This window comes from Oculina patagonica, chromosome 12, assembly GCF_052425735.1.
Source record: "Oculina patagonica isolate OP01 chromosome 12, crgOcupat, whole genome shotgun sequence".
Taxonomy (NCBI): domain Eukaryota; kingdom Metazoa; phylum Cnidaria; class Anthozoa; order Scleractinia; family Oculinidae; genus Oculina; species Oculina patagonica.
This window is the reverse complement of record NC_135769.1, coordinates 17,784,304-17,809,003: the sequence shown is the minus strand read 5'-3', so window position 1 is coordinate 17,809,003 and position 24,700 is coordinate 17,784,304. Positions and strand designations below refer to the sequence as shown.

The 24,700-nt window shown below is 37.1% G+C and overlaps 2 protein-coding genes across 6 annotated transcripts; both read right to left on the bottom strand.

Annotated features, from left to right (window-relative positions):
• Positions 1–1,426: 1,426 nt before the first annotated feature.
• LOC144632765 (uncharacterized) lies at positions 1,427–15,934 on the bottom strand. 4 transcript variants are annotated; one of them, XM_078491487.1, is made up of 4 exons: positions 15,922–15,934; positions 6,868–6,985; positions 4,882–5,039; positions 1,427–2,892 (listed from the first exon to the last, which is right to left on the bottom strand). In XM_078491487.1, the coding sequence occupies exons 2-4, from the start codon at positions 6,929–6,931 to the stop codon at positions 2,176–2,178; spliced, it is 939 nt and encodes a 312-aa protein (XP_078347613.1). In that variant the 5' UTR covers positions 6,932–6,985; positions 15,922–15,934; the 3' UTR covers positions 1,427–2,175. The 4 variants fall into 4 exon arrangements, with proteins under 4 accessions (XP_078347613.1, XP_078347611.1, XP_078347612.1 ...); XM_078491485.1 differs by lacking the exon at positions 15,922–15,934 and adding an exon at positions 10,234–10,277; XM_078491486.1 differs by lacking the exon at positions 15,922–15,934 and having other exon boundaries at positions 6,868–7,048.
• Positions 15,935–17,265: 1,331 nt separating this feature from the next.
• LOC144633047 (uncharacterized) lies at positions 17,266–22,198 on the bottom strand. 2 transcript variants are annotated; one of them, XM_078491819.1, is made up of 3 exons: positions 21,950–22,198; positions 18,456–18,616; positions 17,266–17,897 (listed from the first exon to the last, which is right to left on the bottom strand). In XM_078491819.1, exons 1-3 carry the CDS (start codon positions 22,176–22,178, stop codon positions 17,727–17,729), a joined length of 561 nt encoding a protein of 186 aa, XP_078347945.1. In that variant the 5' UTR covers positions 22,179–22,198; the 3' UTR covers positions 17,266–17,726. The 2 variants fall into 2 exon arrangements, with proteins under 2 accessions (XP_078347945.1, XP_078347946.1); XM_078491820.1 differs by having other exon boundaries at positions 18,456–18,613.
• Between the last annotated feature and the right edge of the window lie 2,502 nt (positions 22,199–24,700).

Genomic DNA, 24,700 nt, shown 5'->3' with positions numbered 1-24,700 from the left:
CAATTTGTGGCTCGTAATTCAGGAACAACACGTTTCCATACGGACAATTGAGGTTTTAAAATAGAACTTGTAGGACCAACAAAAATACCCTTGTCAAAACCGACATGCGAGTGTTGTGGTATCAAGGACTTAATGGAAAACTGAACAAGAGCTTGTCGCTGATTAATTAAAAGGAGTTTATTTTAGTAACATTTTCTCTAGAATGTGCGGAAAACTTGGTTTTCTGCCTATCAGACATGAAGACGCTATCACGACATAAACTCGTTATTCCTGTTTTACGCAACTACCGATGCTTGAGCAAGGACTTGTTTCTTGTTATCAGCATTTAATCAACCAAAATAAATTAAAACGAATGCTACAATGAATTGCTTTGGCTATTCAAAATAGGTAATACAATGTTATGATGGTATGAGAGATCTATCAAATTTTTATTCCGTTCGCAATGGAGCTATTAATTAAATTAAACACTTAATAATCAAAAAGTTGAACGCAGTTGATTATTTCGAGTCCAAAGTTATTAGTAAAACCTAAAGAGGATTTCCATGAGACGGGTTAAGACAACTCACTGCGAAGGTCGTTATATCTAATCAATTTAACCACTTTAGGCGAATCTGGCGTTCTCTAAATGCTTGGACTTCTTTAACTGTCAAATTAGTCGTAGTTAACAAGGGAAGGAAACAAAGACACACATTGTCGGTGTTTAAACTGTTGATAAGATCTTCAATATACCAGAAGTTGGGGCGTGGCGTAGAAGAAACCACGATTTTAACCCAATTTCCATTTGAATTTTTCCTTTGTTAAAGATTTCCTGGTTTCGTATATTTTGAAGCGAATTTGATTTCAACCGGTTTTCTTGGGACTTTTGATGGCTTGCAGATGAACCCACATTTTCCGATGTTCGATCATTTTATATATTATCACTTTAATTTTATTTTGCTTAAACTACGTTCAAGAAATATCGTTATTAAAACATTAATCGAGACTTGTAAATCTGTTAATCTACAGATCTGGATACTAGCCAAAATATGTCATCTAACAGACTATTGTCAGGATTAAGGTGTATCATAAGCATTTTTTCGGCGAGTGCAGGTCTAAAGTTGTGGTTTCTGATAACCTCTACTGGCCACGGTGATGTTATGAGATATATATCAACTATTGAGTAAAATGGGATCGTTTTCTGTATAAATACAGAAAGGTCGCTGTTCTCAAACACACCTATCTTTCAATGCTTTTTTCGCATCTTTTTACTGAATTCATGAAACATACGCCACAACTGTACACAGAAATTCAGCTTGCGTGCATGCTTTGTCTGAAAAGGGTACCTTGTTTGATGTTGAAGAGGAAACCCACATGAAGTGAAATCCCTTTCTAATCAGCAGAGATAATCATAGTAAAAAAACAAATAAACCAAAGCAAAACAACAAAGCTGGTTTATCTTTAAATGCTTCTTGAAAATATCTCAAAGTCAGTAAAGGTATCTGTTACAGTTTTACTAAATGTAAACACGATTCTCCACCGATTACGTCTTCAGTTAATTTTCCTATACGAATGTACTTTTTTATGCTACTGCGTACGTTTGAAGGAGAATTCTAAGGGTTTACTTTAACAGAAGAGGGTTGGTTACAAAAAACGTGTGAGGATTTAGTATCCTAACAATATACTATCATCTATCGGTATTTAGCAGTCCCTAACGAGACAGTTATTGACAAGCACGAAGTCACGAAAAAAGATAATTTATCACTTGTAGTTATCAAATGTCAGAGGAATTCCATCTGCACGGATAGATACGAGTTGAGTAGAAATTGAACATGAGGAATGTGGCATAATTGGATCAAATAAACTACATATACAGCGTCAATTCTAAATGGGCGGCATAAAAATAATAAATATAATTTTTTTCTCGAGGAAAACTAAACTGAAAGTAAATTGAAGTCCTTAGAAAGATGAGCTTTGTACAAAGAACGGGATTATGTCCAATATTGATTGTAAAACTAACTTTGAATTTTAAGATTCCTTGTTGCTGAAAAAGGAAATATGAACAAGCATAGGTACACGGCAAAATGTATTTAAATACTGGGATTGTAAGAAAACAAAACAATTCTGGAACAGAAATAAAACATTCATGACAATACAGTCACACGTTTAAAGATTACTGTTTTTTTTTCTTCAGTTTAGTCAGCTAACATAAGAAACTCGAAGTTGCTTTAAATGTTCCTCTGCTTTCGTTCTTAATCGTGAAATACTTGAGCTACGAAAGTTTTCAAACATTTCAGCGTTGTAAGGTGACACATGCTCGGTGTGGACGTATCTTTCGGGTATACTCTGGTAAGAACCACAATGTCTTGCCATAGGAACATAAAATGGCGCAAGGACTGTACCTTTTTCAGACAAAATGTCATTCGTGTCGCAGTGGACTTTTTCTTTTTGCGATTCTCTTCTTTCAGAGATGGTTGTTTTACATGAAGTCGTGTCTGAAAGTGTAGTTGTAACACGCGTAGGATCCCTTGAGCGAGTAGCACAGCCATTCTTGTCAGTCACTTTATCTTGCATTTCTTTAGTCGCGTCAATAAGTTGTTCAATTCGAAAGCTTTTACCGATATTTTGAGAAACAGTGGCTTGTTTTTCAGTATGTGGATGCGGAGGGTCTTTTCGTGACAGAATGCTCTCGATGCTAAAAGAGTTTGACGAGAGCGTTGGCTGTGCAGTGTTCTCCACACTCGTTGGCGAGGGAGGATCAGTTTCCTCTGAATTGTTTTCTGAAGTCCTGTCAAACACCTCGAGAATTTTCAAAGTCACAGCAGATTTTTCGACCTCACTTTTCTCTCTCCTGCCAGGTCTCGCTTTGGTTTTCTCTTCTCTTCGTAGTTTTGCTCTCCTGTTTTGAAACCAGACCTGAAAATTTTCAAAGCAGAACCCATTTTAATGCAAAAGCCAAGATAATGTCGCACGAAGACAAAAAATTGACCCAATCACAACAGCAACAATAATGGAAACATTTTACTTAATTGTTCATTTATTTTATCTAAAGACAGCCCAGCCATAAATCATTTTTGCAATGATTTAAATTTACAACCCGGGTCTCTAATTCAATCCACGAGACCGCCCTATAACTTTACAAAGTATGTAAACAAAACGGCTCGACGTTTTCATCGCTTCAAACGTGTTTACACATCCAAGTATACAAATCAACTTCTATAAATCTTTTGGCAGTAAACTATATTCTACGTAAGCCACTTCTGCCAAATAATGCGGCCATGTGTAAAAACATACCGCCAAGAATTAGCATGAGCTCAAGAAGATAAAGGTAATGGCTTCCTCTTTCTGCAGGACATTAATCAATCGTGACCCTTCTCATAGTAATTTATTATGCTTTGACAAGCAAAAAACTACGAGGTTAAACTGAGGAAGTAATTCGCATCAAAGGAGCCATTTGCAGCGAAATATTTTCCCACTGTGGTGTTCTGAAACAAATTTTATCTACCTTGGTACCAGCTTTGTTATGTTTTGCACAAGAAATACTATTGTTCAAAGGTGAATGGCTGGCTATTGATTACTATTTGCTTGCATGCTTGTAAGGTTGGACGCTCAAGAAATATTTGAAAATCGGCAGCAACATTAATCATCGGAATAGTGTGGTTTCTTAGTCAATTAGAGCTTCTAAAGTGTGCTTAACAATGAACGTTTTAACACCGTTTAAAGGCGTTAAAGGAGATGAACGAAGAACCGGATTCCCAACCAGAGCGCTGCCAAAACATTCCTTTATAACCAAAAAGCACTCCACAAAACCAAACTTTAGAAATGCTTAGCACAATTTAAACAGCTAAATGTCCGACAGGCAATTTATTTATTGATTTATAGCAGGCAAGGTGGGAACTGGTTTAAATTCTCATCCATCTCGACACCTATGCTACCAAATCTCACACCCTCAACTGAGAAACATGCAAATAAAACTTTTACGTGTCTAAAAAGCAAGGTGCTTTACCGATTTGATTTCTTTCGCAATAGCTTTTCAAGTTTATGCCTTCAAATTTCAAGGAAAACGAGACAAAATCTCTGCACGAAGCCATGTCTCGGACGCGTGAAACGGAAACTGTTGGCGACTCTAAGTCGCCAGCAAAATTTTCGCCATTACGAGCTCTGCGCGATAACAGAAACGCCATCACAAAATGGCTGCCATTGCTTATTCTAAACTCCACTGCAAGCCCTTAACGGAAATGTGGAGTGCAATTGTGGTAGAACACTGTCTTTGGATGGGAAAATAGAGGAATTATTTAATCGCCTATTGACAAAAAGTGGTTCGCAACAACTGGCTAAATTTAATTAGGTGTGTAAATCACTGAACACGACAGGAACCAACACAGTTGGGTGTCCACTTCGTTCCCAACCATAAATCAACCTTCTGTTCTGAAACTTTCTTATGCTTTACTTATCCGATTATTACGAACACAACAATAGTAAAAGATAACTAATTTGTCGATTTCTGGTATTCTTTTGAGGAAATTGCGCGTTTTTAGACCGAGAAAGTCTTCGAGTTTTGCTCGAAGCCAAAGAGTCTGTTCTTCGTTCGTTTGACTAGTGTGAAAAATAACTTAGGCAACCTGCGTAACGTGTTAAGAGAATTATCGGTCAGGCATCTGTTCCGAATTGTATTGTACAAACTTTGTATTATAACAAAAAGGTAACCAAAGATTTCTACAGCCCGTAATTTTTCGACTATAAGGCTGAAAAGGTACACAGGGTCTAAAACTGGATCGAGATTTAAGGTTGAATTCTGAAGGAACTATCACGGTCCTGTTTTGACGCAGCCCCAACTGCATGCACAATAACAAAACATGAGCTATGCCAGTAAGTGCGAATTATTTCAGTGATATTTTTCCTTACTTGGACTCTTGATTCGAGTAAGTCGAGCTTCAGAGCGAGTGCTTCTCTGGTGAAAACGTCTGGATACTGCGTTCTCCTAAAAACCTTCTCCAGTTCTCCAAGTTGCCAAGCGTCGAAGTTCGTCCTGCTCCTTCGCTTCTTGGGTAAGATTGGAATTTCTGCAGGATGGCATCGCATCGTAGCAAAAGGAAGAACAGAAAGAGATTCATTTGTTAACCGTATTACACTGATATGCAGAAGACGCTGTGAGAACGCGTATGTACAGCACTATAAGACACAAAGCTAGAACAAACAAAGGTGTCAAGAAAATATGCATACCTATGGCTTCAATTATCTCGACTTCGGAGTCCGAACTCAAGTCTGCTAAACTACCAAGAGTAACCGGGTAATGGAATAAATTTGCATCTGATCCAGCATTTGTCGCGCACGAGTAGCGAACAGTTCTCCCAGCTGCGTGCGCATAGGATTCGCCTTCAGACAACATGAGATTAAACGTTGGAGGATGAAAATTCATAATCCCTCTCTCACTCCCGTGGAAGCCGGCGCCAAACTGAATGTGGTAGCGCTCCCGACGTGCGCTTTATAAAAAACGCGCGCGCTCGTTTCCGTCAGAAAGGAAGGATTGATTACGCGCCGAAGCTTTAGGCGCCTCGTTAGGAAAGCAGTACTAGTTGTTAACAGAAACCTTAGACCATTGCCATGCCACTGGTAGGCAGAGATGACTAACAAGCCGTCAAGTCAGCTGTCCAATTATCTAATTACGGCTAAAGTAATTAGAGCTGATAAGCTAACGTCCCGACGCCACAAATATCACTCGACACATCAGCAACCGGAGCCGCGCCGCTGCACGATTGTCTACTTCGCGGGCTAATTGGTAACTGTTTGCGATTCGGGCTGTTTATACTACGCGCTTAGCTGTTGGGTAAACAATTTGGCAGTGTATGATTACTATTGCGCCAATTGGTAAAGAGAGATTAGTAAGCTAAGCGCGTTTTAGTACTGTACGTTATCGGCGGACTGTTAAAGAAATACTGTGACGTGCATTTGATAAAATTTCATTACACGGATTTGTGAGTTTGATGGTGTTGGTTATTGCTTGTTCAATTTTAAAAGCGTAACAGTAATAAATCAAGGTCTTATCCACTATTCATCTGCGATGATAGAATAAAAGTGAAGTGCAAGCTCTTTTTCAAGAGCCATGCTCGAAGCTCTTATGTTGTCGTGCTCAGTAGCATATCTGTGGAGATGAGAAATCAAATCACTGCGCGCATCTGGATTTAACAAACACTTTCACAATTAAATTACTAGAATATTTTCCATATCGCTTCTAGGATCTGAGAGATTTAAAACCTGAGACCACACACGCCCTGCTGTCGCTCTGTCTGAAAATGATTTAATTTACGCTTTCTAAGAAGATCACCTTTTGGAGGACTCGCTGGCGAGCTTACACTTTGATCTGATTTGCTGCAGTTTCAAGACTAGCGCGATGTAAAAATAAAGAAGGATATGGTTGGCTGACGCGGGACAAGCGGAATTCAATCGAAAGTTCAGTCGTTCTATAGTGGTCTGGGGTGGTTTATTATTGTCAGCGAGCATAACAGCAGATCATCCAGTTTGATGCCAGGAAATTCAATTAGGACAGATCGTCTGACTTGTGATTCTCGCCTCTTGAAAGACTCTTTCCTGCGGCGGTGCTGTTCGTAAACTATTAACTACCACCTCAATTTCCTTTTATAATCCCATTCCTCATATATTTTTTTTTTAGTGTAGCTCATTGGGTTTTATGTGGAAGGCGCGCGTGTTTTTTTTTTTATTAAAAAAGGTTTAATTTTGGCTTCTTTCTAACAAGGAATTTCCTTCATCTAATTATTAACTAGCTTATCTTCTGCTAATCTCTTGTCTTAGAATTTGATAGTATGCTGGAAGTTTAATGTGCTTTAATAGACAACTTCAAATTTTCTTTTGTGATAAAAGTCATTCCCTTACGAGCTGAATTCCTGATGTGGATGATATGTTTCTGTTTAGCCATACATGAAGGTTGCGCACCCATCCCTAAGTGTTTTCTCGATCTGTAGATGCTGCCTTTGTTAAGTGTGTCCTAGCCCTGCAAAAACAATGTAGTTTCAAAAAGAACAATAAAGTACATGTTATTCTCATCAAGGTGGGGCGGGGACATGAGCTTATCTATCTTACTGGATAGTTTGAGAGAAAGCAGAAGTATTGGATGGATTGAATAAAATTGATAAGAAGACCGCTTCAGACGAATTTCAGGGTAACAGAAAGGAATTTAGAGGTCATATCATTTAAAAGAAATAGAACTTTCGAAACATATCTCGAAATGAACTGATACAATAGCGTAAGCTTTCGAGACCGTACATCCCTACTCAAAACTCTGAGGAGCAACCCTTCTCCCCCCCCCGAGATATTACTATACCATGTAAAACCACGCCCTAGGCCCTACAGAATGGCTGGCGCCCATTGTCTGTTGGATGTTTGACTGAGAGACAATTGTTTTCACTGCTTACTATATTGTCTATATTCATAGTGCGTTTTTCAGTTCAGATGATAAGCAAAAGTCTTGATTCTTTTTTTAGCCCCAAACTCGAAGTATCAATTTTTCATAATGGTTGCCAAGCGTCAGTATTTAGTTCTGAAGTTTTTTGTATGGTACTTTGATCAAGACAATGTTCCCTTGTCCATGACTTCCATAATTCCGATCACCTGTCTGTTTTAAAACGTAATGAGTCAGTATTCTGAACAAATAGCTAAAAGGACCAACATCAAAACCACTGAGTCCTTTTTTCTTTTTCTTCTTTTTTTTTTCTTCTTTTCTTTTGTTTTGTTTTGTTGTTGTTGTTTTTTGGTGAAGGGGCTTCGGTTGCGTTGGGGTCTGACGGGCAGTGTCCATACCTCAAACTCTCTAACATAAAATTGCTGGCGTGTCAAGACAATTATGATCTTTATGCAAAATACTAATTGCTAGGGCTTGCAAACTATAAGCTACCTGCAATGCGTAGAACTTATCCTGATAATAAAGATTTCAATATAAATTTATGTACTCATAACAAAGTTCAAATTAGAGAATGTTTTAAGAAAGTTTTAAGACAATGCTATTGTAAGTTAAAATATCAATTATGAAACATTTCTACCATCTAGAATATCGCCGATGTAAATAGCACTGACACTGTAAACTTATCTATAAATAACATTTGTAAGTCACTCTGAAAATATATTTAAGTGAGCCTTCACAGTAAAATCTTTGAACGAAGCTGTTCATTTCAGTAAGAGAAGCTCCCTCCAAGAACTGATTTATCACTACGATGAGAGGAGGATTAGTTTTATGATATACTAGAAAGTCTTCCCGTGTCTTCAGCCGGTACCAACTGGCACTGAAAGATTGAACAAATAAGCTGCTGGGAATTAAATTCCTTGCACTAATTGACATTGCGCCATAGCTAAAGAAATATATACATGTAACAAAGGAGCTGTATTCATCATACTTTGATGAAGCATAATTTGCGCGGAAATATTCTATGTCCGATACTCATTGCTGCAAATGCCAGTATTTATTCTTGGACCAACGTTGAAGAGAGTAACAAATAATTGTTAGGATTCTGCATGATGGAACAGTTTATTTCACAACATTGCAGTTGACCTTTGTTCTAACCTCGTCGCATCAACCATCATATAGCAATTTATAGTAGCTCAAGGAATAAAATATTCTGAAAAAGGCATTTGTAAATCCACATTAGACTGCTAAATCGTGTGAAGACGGAAAAACCGTAGTCTCGATTAGTCGGAAAGTATTTTCATACAGTACTCGACATAAAACACTAAAGGGGTCAAACATAGATTCCCATCCCAAACTAATTCTAGTCAAACAGCTTGCAAAAAAAAAAAATTATTCGCCACACCAAAGAAGTAAAAAATCATATGGGTTTTTGATGTTAGTTTTTTTAAGACACGAGGTCTAATGCCATCACTGATAATATTGTTTAAAGAATGGATAAATCTAAGACGATATGACATACGAAGCTAAATTGTACTTATCCTTTCCCCCTTTGTAGCTAGAAGGGATCGGGAGAAAGTCGTCTCTCCGAACAGCTATTCGGACTAGTTACAAGTATTTCGGATTATAAACAATAATTTTTATCTCAAGATCTGATTCTCTGATTGTCCTTAGTATAAACTGTGGTATTCACTAATCGGCCTATGCACCCAGGCTGTATGGATGATCATGTTTCATCGTTTTTAAGCCAGTTGATACTTAGAAGTCGGATTGAACAATGTTATCTATTAGAGACAATAACAAATTGGTTAATCTTTACACCGAATACTACGATACGGAATGGTAAATCCTTAGTTATACCACTTAGTTATACCTCCTGCACTGCTAAATGGCTCGATGCAACACTACTTTAAAAACAAGACATTATAAATTCGGCCACATCATTAAAGCATGGATTTGCTAATAAAGGCAAAGAATGAATCCGTGTAGAGCTGATAAAAAGCTAGCTTTATTTTAATTTATAACTTGTGTCATATATTAGCAGCAAACTTTATGTATCATCATGTTTTAGTAACAAAGAAATTATGACAGAAAAGAATAAAAACTGCAAAGGACCTGATGAACAATATGACTACTCACCCAGACCAGCAAAATAGTATTCAATTCATGATCCATGATAAATTAAATCTTATGACCTTGAAACTTTTTGCTATTTAGAACTGCACTAACAAGACTTAACGTTGGCTTGGCTTGCATGTTCATAAATCATTGATTAAATTATAGATAGAACAGTGATAATGCTCTAGAGACAAATTACAGTATTCTGTGTAGAGTGATGTAAAAAATATGTTTTATTATGATCATACATTATTGATTAAATTATAGATAGAACTGATAATTCGGCTATATAGACAAATTACAGTATTCTGTGTCAAGATAGATTTAAGAGATATGTTTGATTTCTCCGAGGTCAAAATACTGTGATCAGAAATGAAATAAATGCAAATAAATGCATCGCATCACAACAGCTCTAGGATTCTTGCTTGAACCTAGGGTTGTTTTATCGAAAAAAGTCGCTCAAACAAAACTTAAGAAGAATTACGACGTGATTACCCAAAGTTCCTTAAAATGGGCTCCAAAAGAAGATTTCGAAATAACTGTTGACGAATGCTCGACTGCAATGAAATTTGAAATCGGGGCCAGCTAGATGGAATATTTTTATATATATTATTTTGTGCATATGTTGGCCTTCAATGAAGAGACATGATTCGAAGAATCTAGGAAGTCCAGTGAGCATATCGCCAGCAATTATGAGGTAACCAACCCTTATTATACTGCCATACCTCAGTCAAATCAATGTATTGGTCCATCCCAGGATCAACTTCTCATGAAATAAGTATCGGTGTAGCACGACAGACTGGACAATTGCAAAAAAACAAAAATGGGAGACTAACACCGATTCAAATCGTGTACTTAGTTACGGTATACCGTAACGAAAAGAATTAACACACAAATTATCAACTGCAAAAAAAAGGAAATGCCTGAAAATTTGCACTAACCGGGGAAAACTAACTACTGTGGGGGTGCATCCCTATCAACGACCTCTTGTGATAAATTGCAGACGTCTTCATAAAAATGGATCAGTTGATAAGTGTCTATACTGCTTGACCTATAAACTTAAATTTTACGTCTCTGTCCGAACTCAATGGACTATAAAATACAAGTAGTTGATATCATTTTAACAGATTATAGATAGTTATAGCTTCGATCCTTCTGGCCAAATGAGATGAACAAACACGTTAAATTGAGTCTTCAGTATACTGGATTTTTCATACGATTCTACCCAGAAATTATCCTTGAGATCCAGTCAGAAGATGAATTTGCTGTTAAGGCTGATTTCGCCAATTTGAACAGTTTGAAAGTAAACTTTACTTTAATAAAACAAACAACGATAAAATGTGACAGCTTAGTCGTAATATAAAGCTTTTTTGCAGTCAGAGTTGAATTGAAAACCGTTCCTCTAATTGAATGCCCGACTTCAGTGCTAAACTTAGAAACTGAAGGTGTGGTTCGCGTGCAGCTGCAATACAATACGGAATCAGTTATGTTAGGAATTGTTTAACAAAGAAAGGAAGCTAATTTAGAAATGATCTATGATTTAGGTTAAGTGCTCGGCCTCTGGCCTTGTCGTGTGTGCTTTGTAAAAAGATCTAACACAGTTAAAAATACAAGGTTAGTTTCAAAATGCGTAACAAACAGTGAATCTTGACACAAAGTCATTGAAACGAAAGTGGTAGACTTACATTATCCATGTATTGCAGCTTCATTCTACGTTAGGAAAACTGGTATACAATTAAAGCAAGCAGGCCGAAATTGGCCTTATTATCTCGTCTTAACTCAACCAGCTAGAGAAAGGTGTCCTACCCCGCAAAAAAACTACCCCTCTGGAAAAATAAGCAAATAACAGAGCATCATCAAGAGGTCAACTCCCCAGTGATATTCTAGAATCTTTTGAGCCCATTCCAATTTACCCCCTTTTTAATCAAATCCACTTTACAATGCAAAAAACAATAAGTGGTCTCTCTCTAGAACATTAGTCCAAACTTTTTACTCTGGCTTTTTTTTTAAACTTGGTTTCCCGGCCTGTAAATGTGCTTATTTCCGTTGAATTGTTATTTGGCAATTATTTGTTCGTGCATACTTCTATGCATATTTGCCGTGAAGGACCCATGGATTGCACGTAACAAAGCCTTCTTGAATGAAATTGTGCCCGCGAGGCTAGCTAACTATAGCGAGGTCACCCAAACTCCTTGACATCAATTGTTTCGGCCAATTGAACAACGGGCGTTTTAACGTGTGTCCAAAGTGATAAATTGATGTTGTTTTTTCGAGTGACCTAAATGTTCAACATGACAGCGTTAAGGATGATACTAAAACAGGCTGAAAAGAGAAAGATTAATGGCCCCGAAAAGCTGCAGTTAAAAATGAACTGCTGAAACCTTGGGAAACGAGAGCTGTCTGAACTGATTAGCGAGAATTTGGAGTCGACAAGCAGCTGTCAACAGGACTTCCTGATCAGTTCGAATCTAATAAACGGATTATTTTCCACTGATTTTAACCTAGAATCATCGGCTACATCACATGCTTTCGCAAAATGAAATAAATATTTCTCTTTTCAATAAAATATTCCTTCAAATTACAGAATTAAAACTTTCTAAAATGGAACGCTTTTTTTTCAACTGTTTTGAAAAAAAAATGGTAAATAGTTTGCGGTCCCACCAGACGATACGCCTTCTCATGTCCCTCCTTTAAATTTTTAGACCTACTGCTCAAATTTCTACCCTAGATTCTGAGGTATGGTACATTATATTTCAACTTATATTAATACAGCCAACACTGATTCCATTTTGATCTGGCACCAATTCCATTTTGATCTAGTTTAGTCTCACTCAGATTGTACCAACTTGTGCTTGTTTTTGAGACGTTTTTAAAGTGCTGAACTGCTCGCAGCAGGCGGGTTTAAGTACAGTAAAGAATCGTGTCCAAACTCTGTCTAGAGTGAAAACCTAATTAACTTGGTAGGGCATTAAGTATGGATCTCCGGGAGATTGAAAGAAAACGATTTTAAAAATCAATTTAGGTGCTACTGTGCGTTTTTCTCGCTGTTTCTTTCCTTAGAAAGTACATAAATTTAGCATGTGCTAATCAATCAGCCAAAGATATCGGGAATTTTCAAAAGTATTAATATAAGAGTTTAATTTGCAACACATGGGAGATCTTTTTTTATTAAATAAATACCGTAAAGCTTAAATATAACGACTTATACAGAAAGTCTTTTTTCAATGTCGTAAACAGCTAAACCAATGGAGTGCTAATACCCTGTTAATTCATGACGTAACGGGCAATAAGAGTGAATGTCAATTCCGGGTTCTTTTCCAGTTTAATAAGACAAATTTATTTTCTACTGAGGGCCGTACACTGTTTTGCAGTGCGAAATTAACACCTGTGTTAGTTTTAGCTGGGGGAATGAAGGGTCAGAAAGGTGAAAATCCGACGAGATAATTAAAAACTTTATTCATCGAACGTTCTAAAAAGTCTGGATCCGCACGCAAATGCGATGATTGACTTGTCGGGTGTTGTTTATCCACAAATTGCACATGACGCCGTGGAATATTTTCTAACCTCGATCACGCTAAATGTCGTTTGACTGACCCCATTTTGGAATTTGGCAGGGAATGTAATGTCGTAATTCGATTGATTCAATAGAGTTGATCAGCCGGGGATGCCATTAATTGACTTAAGTTTTCATCGGTTTAATATGCAAAGAATGGGATTAATCCCGTCTATTAACTCAATGGCCACATGCTGGGCCAAAACGCAATGAACTCCATCGGCATTTTAAAAGTCTATCCTTCGAAACAGCCAGAAATGAATGAAAGGTCACTCGATTTAAGTAGATTTGCAGATTGTGGTGCAAAAGCCTGAAGCGGTATCAAGCGTTCAGTATGAGGTGCAAAGAGGTTTATAGCGTGATTAAAAGTTGCCAATCCAATTTGTGTCCTAAAGCTTTCAGCAAAGATTTCATCGTTCGGTTTAATCCTTTGAATACCCGAATGAAAGATTTCAGTCTGGGCCGGGTATAAATCACTAGGTTGGATACGACTTAGCATATTAAATTTTCGAACAAGAAGGTACTAAACACATGTTATACAAATTTTAAGGCAAAAAGGATGGTTGATCAATTAGACTTTTGCATAAACTGCTGACACTGCTATTGGTAAAATTAGCACATTTTCTTCACGTTCCAGAATTTGAAAGCTGCTGTATTGGAAATATAACTGAGTATCGCCGAAGGAAATGTTATTGGTTGCATGTTAATATGACTATAAGCTAACTCATGTAGCATGCATCAGTGTGTTCAGACTATTATTTCTAAATGCAGCTATCCTTTCATCGAACAATCTTTTTGTTATGTCTACTCTTTCCACTAACAAGTGAAATATTTTAGTTTTCGGCGACTCATCATGAACTGTTTTCCAATTCAGCTTAGAATACTTTTTTCTGGTTTTCAGTATTAACTTGAAATACAAAAAGCACTTTATTGCTCAACAAAACACTTAATTGCTCAACTTTAGTAACTTTATTCTTAAAGCCGGCTCTAGCTCTTTTGTATATGTTTCGTTATTTTTAGAACACTTGGGGCAATTTTAAGGTTACAAAATGGATCAGAAACACTTTGCACCCTCTCAAACGCATCCGCTTGTCCCCCGGCAGTTAATTCAACCGGCACGCATCTTCCTTCCCAATTAACTTTTCAGTGCTCACGGAAGATCCCTAAAGAAGGGAAATAAGCTGATCTCCACGAGGGAGAGGAATTTCCGTCATGGAAGGTTTATTTAACATTTTACAAATGTTAAACATAGAATCTCACCAGGCAGAACTGGGTGACCCATATTCATTATTGATCTGTGGATCACATATTTTCAACATAGCGACTCTCGCCGGGGGCATGTAAAGCCAGAACTTTCTTATAAAAAAAGAATTCAATATTGTTTTTTTCACATTCCAAGTCTATCATCATCATTACACTTCTGAATAGTCTTGTTTTATTTTAATACTGTTCGGATCCAACTGACTTTAATGAGTAAATTGACAACAGAGGTGCAGTGGTATCTCTTTTTTTCCCATCAATTTCTTCCATATGCGAATTATTTTATTAACTTTTAATCACCCTATATTTCATCCCTTTAAATGCACACCAAGAGATTTATGTTTGTTTTAATGTGGCCCTTTGAATCTTCGTGATTAACAAAATGCAAAGACCCCATGACTGCTTGTCAATGTTTTGTCCTCCGTGCAGTGCAGTCAAGATAATAAATATCTCTTGGTGGGGTAGAACTCTGTGGTGCAGTTGAACAGGTCAGAGGAACAACGTCAAATATTTACATTTCGCAACAACTTCAAAGGCATCGTTTTTTGAAGGGGTCGGCGACGCCACGGTCAAGTTCGGGAGATATATGATTTTGCTTGTACTATTTTTGTTCCGGTAACATGAGATTTGGAGTCCAACATTACCAAATGCGACGGTTGAAATGTAGTAATCAGTTGCTTATAGAACCTGCATGCACTCCGATATCAAGGCTGGCTGGCTACCATAGTTTCTTGTTTTGCAAGAGGTGATTTCGGAAGGCGCGGTTGCCTGGCGTTGGACGTGTGGCCTCTCTCCACCCAGATTAATAAAGCCGTTCACCGTGTTCTCTGATTGGTAAAAAGCTGTGTCAAAGAAACGTTTTCTACCGAACATCTTTGTGTTTGTGTTTTTACAGAGACTCGTAGAAGTTTAAGAGAATTCAAAATAGCTCCCGGGGGCTACTCAAAAAAGTTTTATACGGGGAGGTTCCGCCCCGAGGTCCAACCTCTTACCCTTTATGTACCATTTTGACAGAAGAAGTACCCCTTTTGTAAACCTTTTATTGAAAAAAAGGTACCCCTTTCAAATACCTAAAAGAAATTACGTATACCTAAAGCAAGGGGTCTTATTGTCATTTTTATGTAGCGTTAAATAAATTAAAATGATACAGCCATTGTCTGTTCGAAATATTTTAATAAAAAGCCCTTTCAAAAACCTAAATGGCAGATTTCCCTACCCTCTCATATACCTAAACGTGTAAAATCCCTACCCTTTTACATACTTGAAGCATGAAAAGGGTACCCCTTTCGGGCGAAAACACTCAACTTTTGTTATAGGGAAAGGGATTTACACCAAAGCTTACACATGTTTAGATTAAGCTAACATTTTCATGGCGAAAACAAACCTGCACTATTTTCTATTTTAATTTACCGCCTATAACAAAGTTCAGTTTGATTTCTTTTAATTTTAATAGCAAACAAGATTTTCTGCGAGTCAAAATGTGTTACACGTTCCTCGTCGATCGATGTCGAAGCAGTACTTTTATAGTACATCTATCTAAGTCTTAACTGTTTATGATGTAAAAATAAACTGTTTCAGGTTACAGTGTTTATCATCTTACCTTTTAACTTCGGTCTTTCAGCGGGGAATATGGCGAAAAGAGCGTCGAACTTTATCGCTTTCAGTTTGAATATTGAAGACGATGGCCGAAAAATGGCGGGAAAATTCGCGCTCTTTTAGTTTGTAAACGTCACTTTTTTAGACTGGGTTAGTCGCTGGGTTAGTCTTTTCTTTGACAATCTTGTCATACTTTTCTGTCCTAGCTTTTGCTATAGTTGTACAGCATTTTCTTTGGAAAATCCACAAAATTGTGCAGATATCGTTAGATCGAATCTATCAACTTTATTGGTCTTAAAATTTTACAAATAAAAGAAAAAGAAAAGGACCAAAAAGGAATTGCGCGAACGGGAAAATAGTAACCCATGCGGGGCGCAACCCTAAAAACTAAAAAGAATGGCGATAAAAATCTTAAATTAAAATATATATATATGTATATACAATAAATCTAACTAATTACAATAGTTAAAAATTATAGTTATAAAATCTAGTTAATTACTTATAGCTAAAGTTATAAAACAAGATGCAGATAATATTAATTACAAAAATTAAGAGCGGTGGCAAGGGCAGTTACGGAAGAGGAACCAGGTGCAGGGCATGTCAATATCATAGGTAGTGTCCAGTAGAGTAAAATAAGTGGCGCGCAGAAAATATTTGAATAAACTTGGGCTAGAAAATTTGTCGTGAGGGGCGAGGTTACAGATAGTGTTCCAAGGTTTTACAATTCTATTGAAAAAAGAAGCTTGAAAAGTTGCGGTTTTACAGTAAGCAGGTTTAAGTACGAGGGTGGGGTTCTTAGAGCGGGACCGGCCATGCGTGACAAAAGTAACATATTGATCAATATTTAGGTCAGTGTATCCAGAAATGTCAGTTCCCTGTCATATGTTAATGGTAGCAAGCGAAGAGTCAGCAGTCGTTGTTTGTAGGATATGAGACGATATGAGGACAGTAGAAAGATTTTTGATCGGTTGCTTTCGAATTGTACATGGTAAAACGTAAATTTTAATCAGACATCACAAACTATTTGTGTGTTCATATAATTCTTTAATTTCTATTTACAGTATGATACGTGTAAGCAACTCTTTTCTAATGCATTTATAATACAATACAATTAGTATCAGCTCGACAAAAGCAAAGCCGCGAATAAAACATCACTTTTGAGTATTCTAAGCTAGTAAATCCAATGTGTCTAGAAGGTAGAATGTCAAGTTCTTTAATAAAAATTCAGTATTTTTATCATAGGCCCTTGTTTAAATCTTCATTGTGCTAGCACTGGCTCAAGAAAACGCGTGCGTGTCATAAGCTTTGACGAAGCTTACACCCGTCGAGGTGAAAGCTCTGCTGACTAATCACAGTCCGACGCGCGTGCCAATCAGGTTCAAAACAACTGTCACTCGTGATTTGGCGCGCACAGATCTTTCCCGCGCTAAGCTTTGATTGGGTAACTGCACTTTTTGTCGTTTTTCTGACATCTTTGGAGAACTGCTATAAGCTACCGTTCTATGGATAAGCCATAGAACACATTTTGACAGACTATCAGTATTTTTGGTTAAAAAAACTTGCACTGTGAACAGTGTATTAAGCTGTATCGAAGCTGACCGCTGACTGTGGTCGTTTTTAAACCTTCTTTGAGAGAGTTCTCATATCCTCACTCTTTGTTTGTTTCTGGAATTTTTTTCATGCTCTGAAACAGGCCAGACGAGGTCTTATTATTGATGAATCGAATATGTACAAGGCCCCTGAGTAAATTCACTTCCACTCGAATCCAGTTCAACCTGATATAAGGTGCAATAAAAGGGAAATACAGATTCACTCGACATCAACTTGTTCCAGTTCTTTGTTTTCCTCAACATCAATCTGATGTTCTGTGTCCAACGATTGCTCTTCTTCTGTAAGCTCAGCTTCAGTATCATTGCTGTAACATTCAGTAGAGCCGTGCCTTTCTCGTTTTGCCTTTGCTCGACGGTTTTGAAACCAAACCTGCATAAGATTGATATAGAATTTAGATTAGTTAAAAAGTCCAAAAACGTTTCTAAGTTTCAGGTTTAAGGGAAGTTAATGTGTTTTAACCCTTTCGCCCCCAAATCAGTTAAACAATGTGTCCACTAGCGTGGCATTAACTTTTGAGTCTGAATAAAACAAAATGTGGTACTGTTTATTATACTGTAACAGATAGTTCTCATTTTAAGTCTGTAGATTAAACCCAAGTGTGTGACCATTTAAGTGAAAAATATTGTGAGCAGTACTTTCATGTGGTGATGTTTATTATACTGTACAAGGTTGACAAACAGTTAAGTCCCAGACTGTGGATGAAACCTTGAAGAAGTACTTTCACGAAGTGTTGTGTATTGTGCTGTACAAGGAGGTTCTAACTTTTACTTCTGTGGATAAAACCCACATCAAATGACCATTCAAACGACAGCCATTCAGGAGCAGTACTTTCATGTGACCCTGTAGCCCATACGCCCAATACTGTCTGGCTTTTTAATTATACCCTTTCCTTTAACCCCCAAATAAAAACATGTGAAAGCCTTTTACCTGAACTCGTGAGTCTCTGAGACCCAGTCTTAGTGCGAGAGTCTTTTTAAACACGCTGGTCGGGTATGGATTAAGAGCGAATGCGCGTTCAAGTTCATCAATTTGCCATCTTTTGTAAGTGGTTCGGTTTCTCCTTCCGGTTTTGTCGTGACAAAAGTCTGCTGCAAAATGAAACAGATAACGTATGAATAGAGCTCACATTAATTTGTTAATTGACGAGAAGCTAGGACATACTAGTGTGAGAGATATTACTTTATTGTAAGTATAACACTGTAGCCGGCGTGGTGTTCTATTTTTTCAGTACCAGAGTTAAATTTGCTGTTTTTCCAGTTTTTAAATCTGAAGATGAAACCCTACCGTGTGACTATTTTAATCGAAAACTATTTTGTAGTACTTTCATATGTTACTGTTTATCAAACATGTCAGTTGTACAAGTGGCCCTATGTCTGAGGATAAAACCCTAGTGCCTATTTTAATTTGTTCCGTAACACTAGTACTTCTTAAATAAAAACTTGGGAGGACTCGGGTTCTCTTGAGGGTGAAAAAGCCATTCAATGCAGCAGTAAAATATATAATTGCAATTTATCAATGATGGCTTTATATTAAGCAGTATTAACATTAGCGGTGAAACACAACTCAGAACTGAGACTTTGGTTAACTTCGCATCACCTAACACTTCACGACCTTAATAATTTGGCCAACCCAAGCCTTCGTAACATGCGCCTGTGTAGTTGTTGGGCGCGCGCCTTTGAGTTTCCCAAATGCGCGCCTAAACATCTATACTAGGTCCCTGCTACGCAGGCTAGGCCAACCCTGAATAAAAAGCAGCGAATCAGCAAATGGTCTTAGAAGTGAGGCCACGAGCCGTCAATCAACTGGCGCAAACTGTTTGTGCACGCCGATTCGTGAATATAAAGAGCCCCGCCCAGAAGAAGCCGCGTTGTTTAATGAGCGCAAGGCGTTATTTACATGTTTGGACATCTCCAGTTTACACAGTTCAACAGAATAGCTATATTGACCGACACCTGTGCATATGTGTTAATACTGTATTCAAGGTGGTAAAACATATTCTCTGAAAGTGTCACGATAAAATTATGACATTAAACATATCATAGAGGAATCAATCAAGATAGCGACTGTAGCCTTTGTTCATTTATTGAACTGGGCACAGGAAAAAATCGCCAATTATTAGAAAAACATCTAGGTCTTCTTGTATTTAATTAGTCGATTTAAAATGATTAGTAAAAGAGCTAAAGAATCGAATGAGCATTCAAGCTGTGTATTTTTTCTTTTCTTTGCGACTTCATAGCGCAAAAATAAATTGACGAATAAAAGCGAGAAAGATAAATAAATGTGTAAGGCACTGGTTGGCTAAAACCTTGATTGACATCAAATATCTCCCTCAATGTGCATCATAGGCGACTGAACAGTTTGAGATGCATAGTTAAAAATCTATTAGTTAAATGAGAATCCATTTATGAAAAAAAAATGTATCAGTCATCTCGAATCAATTCCCATCCGAAAACTTGATAAGCCTGAATTTTCAGTTTCTCATTTTTTCTCATTTCGCCAAACGGTGAGACCGTTCTTAATTGAGTAAAACACACTTTAAACCTGATCCCCGAGCGCTAAAAGAGGAATTCGAAAACTGAATAACGATTTATACGAAAATTTCCTCGCTCAAACTGGAAATTTCACTTTTCACCGCAACTTATCGCTTTAATGTTACCGCACCGCTACAAATGACCAATTTGCGAAGATCATTACAATCATCATACCAAGATCATGCGAATTTATCGAAAGAAACATCTTTCTAGGCCCGCTGGCCGCATTTACAGCGATAATGAGGCAATTAAGAAATACTTGGATGGTGTGAATTTTTGAATCAAGGTTTTTGATTTAAAGACTCGGTTTTGTGTATTCTTCAAAACAAGGGTGATCGTCCGCGCGGGCTTCATGTTTTCACAAGCTGACAGCTGGACAAAGATTGTGCGACCAAGTATCGTTTGGAAGTTAATTACGTTGAATTTTATGTCGAAATCGATCTGTAAAAGACTGACATATTGGAAAACATTGATATTAAATAAAGATTTCTGCTCCTTCCGCTCGCGCTTTTTTTATGGCGTCCCAGCTAGTAAATCAAGTTTAAAATGAATACCATAAATTAATTGGTACTTTTGCCATGCCATTGTCAAAAATATTAACTGTGTTTAGTTTGAGTCGGCGACTTCGACGCCACTGCATTCAGCAACACCCCAAAATAGAAACATAATGAAAAAAAAGTAGAGTTTTTATTTGGCTTATAACCAAAAAAAAAACTTCTTAAAAATTGTAGTTTTTGTGAGAGGGAGAAAAACGGATGAAGCCATATAACTATTAGCGACAATTAAGCTGAGTTATTGAAATATTGCATTTCTTTGAGGATCGATTTTACATACGTTAATAAGAATTCCATTTGTATAGCCAATATTTTAGTATTTAAAAAACAGGGAGAGTTAAAAATCCACCCAGATATACTAGCTCCTGCAGGATTTTTAGCATGAAAGAAAAGATACACGTAATTAGTTTATTTTATTACAAATGTAGATACGTCGACACATTTTCCGTACTCGTGCCTCGATAACCAATACATGTACATGATTCGAATTTGGATATCAGCGCGAAATTGAATAATTATCAATCACTAAAAAAGTTTTGTAATAGATCAAAAGTGTAGTGAAAAGCGTAAATCTCTTCTTGCATTAGCGGGAGAAAAGAAAAATAATTTGCTATTAAATCTATCTGAAATTAGCCGCTTATGAGCCGGAATAGAGATTACACAAAAGCACTTAAAGTGAGATCAGAAATCTGAGTTCATTATTGAAGTTACCGAGCTATTGTCCTTAAAAATCGAAACATTTCCGAAACAAAACCTCATCGAAGAGGAAAAGATTAACTTCTGCATCAGAAGGCACCTGTTTTGGGCTTTAAAGACAATTAGTACTCAAATTTTCGCTAATAGAAAATTGGTTCTGGATTAAATCGAGCCATGAAGAAAGTTGAATATTCTTTTTCCAATAAATGTTTTTCCACGCAAAAACCAATACTGTCATTCAATTCTACTATGCTAGAGCTTTTCAATGAAACGAAAGGAGACACTCTAAGCAATACACAATTTCGTCAAAAATTCATGAAAGACTGCTCTTTTAAACAACTTTTCTTAAAAAACTGAAGTTCATACAATGCCGAGTTTTGACTCTTTTTAACGTACTCACAAAACCACACAAAGAAGCTAGGAAAAGGGTCGATATTGCGCCCCAAAATCAACCTAATAAACGCAGTAATCAGCGATTAAATCGTGTTAAATACTGTGTATTCATAAAACCGGATGTGTAAAACTTCAAAACGCACGTTAAAAGCTTGTCCATGAGGGTTTAGTCAACATTTATATTGCATATTCGCTGGGAATGTCACTGAAGAAAACAAGCTTACAAACAAATGAGCTTAGAACATACCGTTTTTCAGATCATCCATATCTCTGGGTCTTCTTTCTATGTCGGATTCGGACAAGTTTCGAGTTTCACCCTCGACAAACTGCACTCGATTCCTCTCGCAGTAGCACTCGCAGGTGCAACGGGGGACGGATACTACTTGATAAGGCGAAACAGCTCCGTATCTCATGCCTGCCAGGCGATACGGATGGTGATGCGAGTATAGATGATATTGATGTCGCAGTAGGTCCATGTTATTATAATGTTGCGTTTGGTGCTCGTTTCGCAGAACTAAATTAACTACCAAATTCGCTACAAATATAGAGGACGAGTTTACAAAGCTGTCCAATTGTGTATTGAATGCCCGCAGCTCTTAATTGAGACTGGTGCAAAAGACACCCGTCAGCCAATACCGGTCCAGCGTGTCAAAAGCTTCATACCTCCCTTTTGTTAAAAGACACAAAAAATCATCTCGAGAGCTGCAGAACGTAGCATTATGTTGCCATGGAAGTAGGGTCGAGTAAACCAGCCGCATTTGATTGGCTTTATAGAAGTTGTTCTTTTGTTAAAGTTTCGAATCATAGTTGAATTCTTTAATATATTATTGAAACTCCAAAAGTCTTCGAAAATTAAGCCTTTGCTAAATATTCTGCAGCAACAAGAAAACTAACATTTTCTTTCAGAATTAATTCGGGATAGGCTTGCTCAAAACTGCTGTTGCCGCACATTCAGAACATTAAATTTTTCTGCCAACAGCTACATTTGAATAAAAGACGCTGGTCGATAAATAAACTTTGCGCATTCTTATTTAATACCTGCAAATTGTATTTGCCAATACATTTTTTGACTCTTACAGTGGTAACGGATAGAAAAATTACATGTAGCTACTTCATCGTGATTTTTCCTGAAGATAAAAACGATTTTAAAAGTATGACGCATAGATCCGTAAAATAGAATGCACAATTCCGAATGACGATTTCCTGCCGGAAATTTCAGATTCCCAATTACAATATTTTCGCATTTTCTAAGGCAAAAGTGAAGGAGGGTTTATTTTCATCCTTTCAAACAAATCCCTGCACTCAAGCAAGCTGAATAAAGGTGATTTGGCGATGGGCAGTTTATTAATGTTTCATCAAGTTGATTTTTTACAATACAGCTCATCAAATTTTAATTCTCAAAGAAAACTCTTCAAGCTAACACCTTTTTAAAAAGACTGTCTCGTGTCGCTTTCTTTGTCTTTTCAAATAATCTTTATTCGCATCTCCGTATAAAACTTGAACTCGCAAGTCGGAAAAGAATATCCTTTTCGAAGTTTAACATTCTCGAAATTTACACTTCTTTAATTAAACTGTAGTTTAAAACTGTTCGCATATTCTGTAAGAGACTGTGTGGACGATCAGCCAAACTGACTATCTATGTAGATTTTTATTCCTTGCCTCGTGTGTTTGTTGAGGATCAAGAGCAAACAAATCAAAATTCGTTTCAGAATTCGCAAAAGTTTGAGTTCCCCAGCCATGTGCGAGTAGCTATATAGCACAGCATTTGATCGGGTTCTTTGTATCTTTTATCGAATCTCACAAGAGTGTCTACAACGATCGACATAATCCACCAGTAACAGCCATATATTTCCATACTCATTCTACGTTATCTGCCAAGAAAAACAAAAGAACAGGTTGCAATAAACACACAATTCAAAATCTTTTAATCCGCACTCGTCGCCGAAATCTCAGCCGAACCACTTGAAATTGATCCTATATGTAAAGCTCAATTTCCTCCTAAATTTAAAGAGGCTTTTAACCGAACCACAAGTGAGAGTGATTTGGTTACTGATAGCTCATATGAGCCTGAGCTGATTATAAAAAGATTTTCATTGCTTCGGTAAACAGCCAACAAAACCATAATCATTACTCTATTTTTCAAGACTGATCAGACTTTGATTTGGGTAGCATTAACATACCAAACAAAGCCATCTTTTAAAACCATCCTACGCCGGGTTAATTACTCCTTTCATTCGCTACAACAGAGGCTCATTTGTTTCTCGTCTTTTCATTTGGGCTTATTTGTTAATAAGAGAACTAAATTTTCTCCTTGTAATGTAAATATATACCGCCAGTCACTCTTTAAATATGCGATGCAATTCTTTACTAAACCGTTAAAAACATCGTCCAAGGTAGCTAAGCGAAAATACGGTATCACAAAAGTTTAAACTGAATCTACGAAAACCAGAATGTAGCTCACGAAAAGTCAAAAAATTAACTTAGATGCATTCAGATCTGGGGGGGGGGGGGGAAATAAGTATTTATTAATGATGTCCGATTTGCTCACTTCGAAACAAATTATATAAACAATCTACTCTCTTTCTCTCGCTTTTAATGTAACTGTTAAGAATGATTTCAGGCAAGTTAAATTTCTTCAAAATTTACTCTACAAAGAAAACTTTTATTTTTGCCCATCGTAAACCAAACTCTAAATTAATTCTTCAATATTTCATCAAATTTCGGGGCTTAACAAAATTTCCCGACTCTAAAGCATTGATAAGTGGCCGATTCTTTAATTCGCGTTTTCAAGGCTCGTGAAGATCAGCTTACAGCCCGTTTCCAGAGAGGGATCGATCAGTAGGTAATTTAAAATTAATAAAGATTTTAACTCGCTGAAATGAATAGTGAAACACAACGGGGCAAATTATGCCAAACATTAGTGAACAATGCGGGATAATTTACGTAAAAAGGCGTCGCTCAGCTGTGTATACAAAGTGTGGCTTGCGGTATATTAACT

Bases quoted from the DNA above. Each gene is read 5' to 3' on its own strand.
- LOC144632765 (XM_078491484.1), bottom strand. From the start codon at position 5,395: ATGAATTTTCATCCTCCAACGTTTAATCTCATGTTGTCTGAAGGCGAA. The intron at 5,040-5,199 runs GTATGCATATTT...GCCATCCTGCAG, and splicing joins CGAGATAATTGAAGCCATAG to AAATTCCAATCTTACCCAAG. The intron at 2,893-4,881 runs GTAAGGAAAAAT...GAAAATTTTCAG, and splicing joins TACTCGAATCAAGAGTCCAA to GTCTGGTTTCAAAACAGGAG.
- LOC144633047 (XM_078491819.1), bottom strand. From the start codon at position 22,178: ATGGACCTACTGCGACATCAATATCATCTATACTCGCATCACCATCCG. The intron at 18,617-21,949 runs GTATGTTCTAAG...TTCATTTTGCAG, and splicing joins TATGGATGATCTGAAAAACG to CAGACTTTTGTCACGACAAA. The intron at 17,898-18,455 runs GTAAAAGGCTTT...AATCTTATGCAG, and splicing joins TCAGAGACTCACGAGTTCAG to GTTTGGTTTCAAAACCGTCG.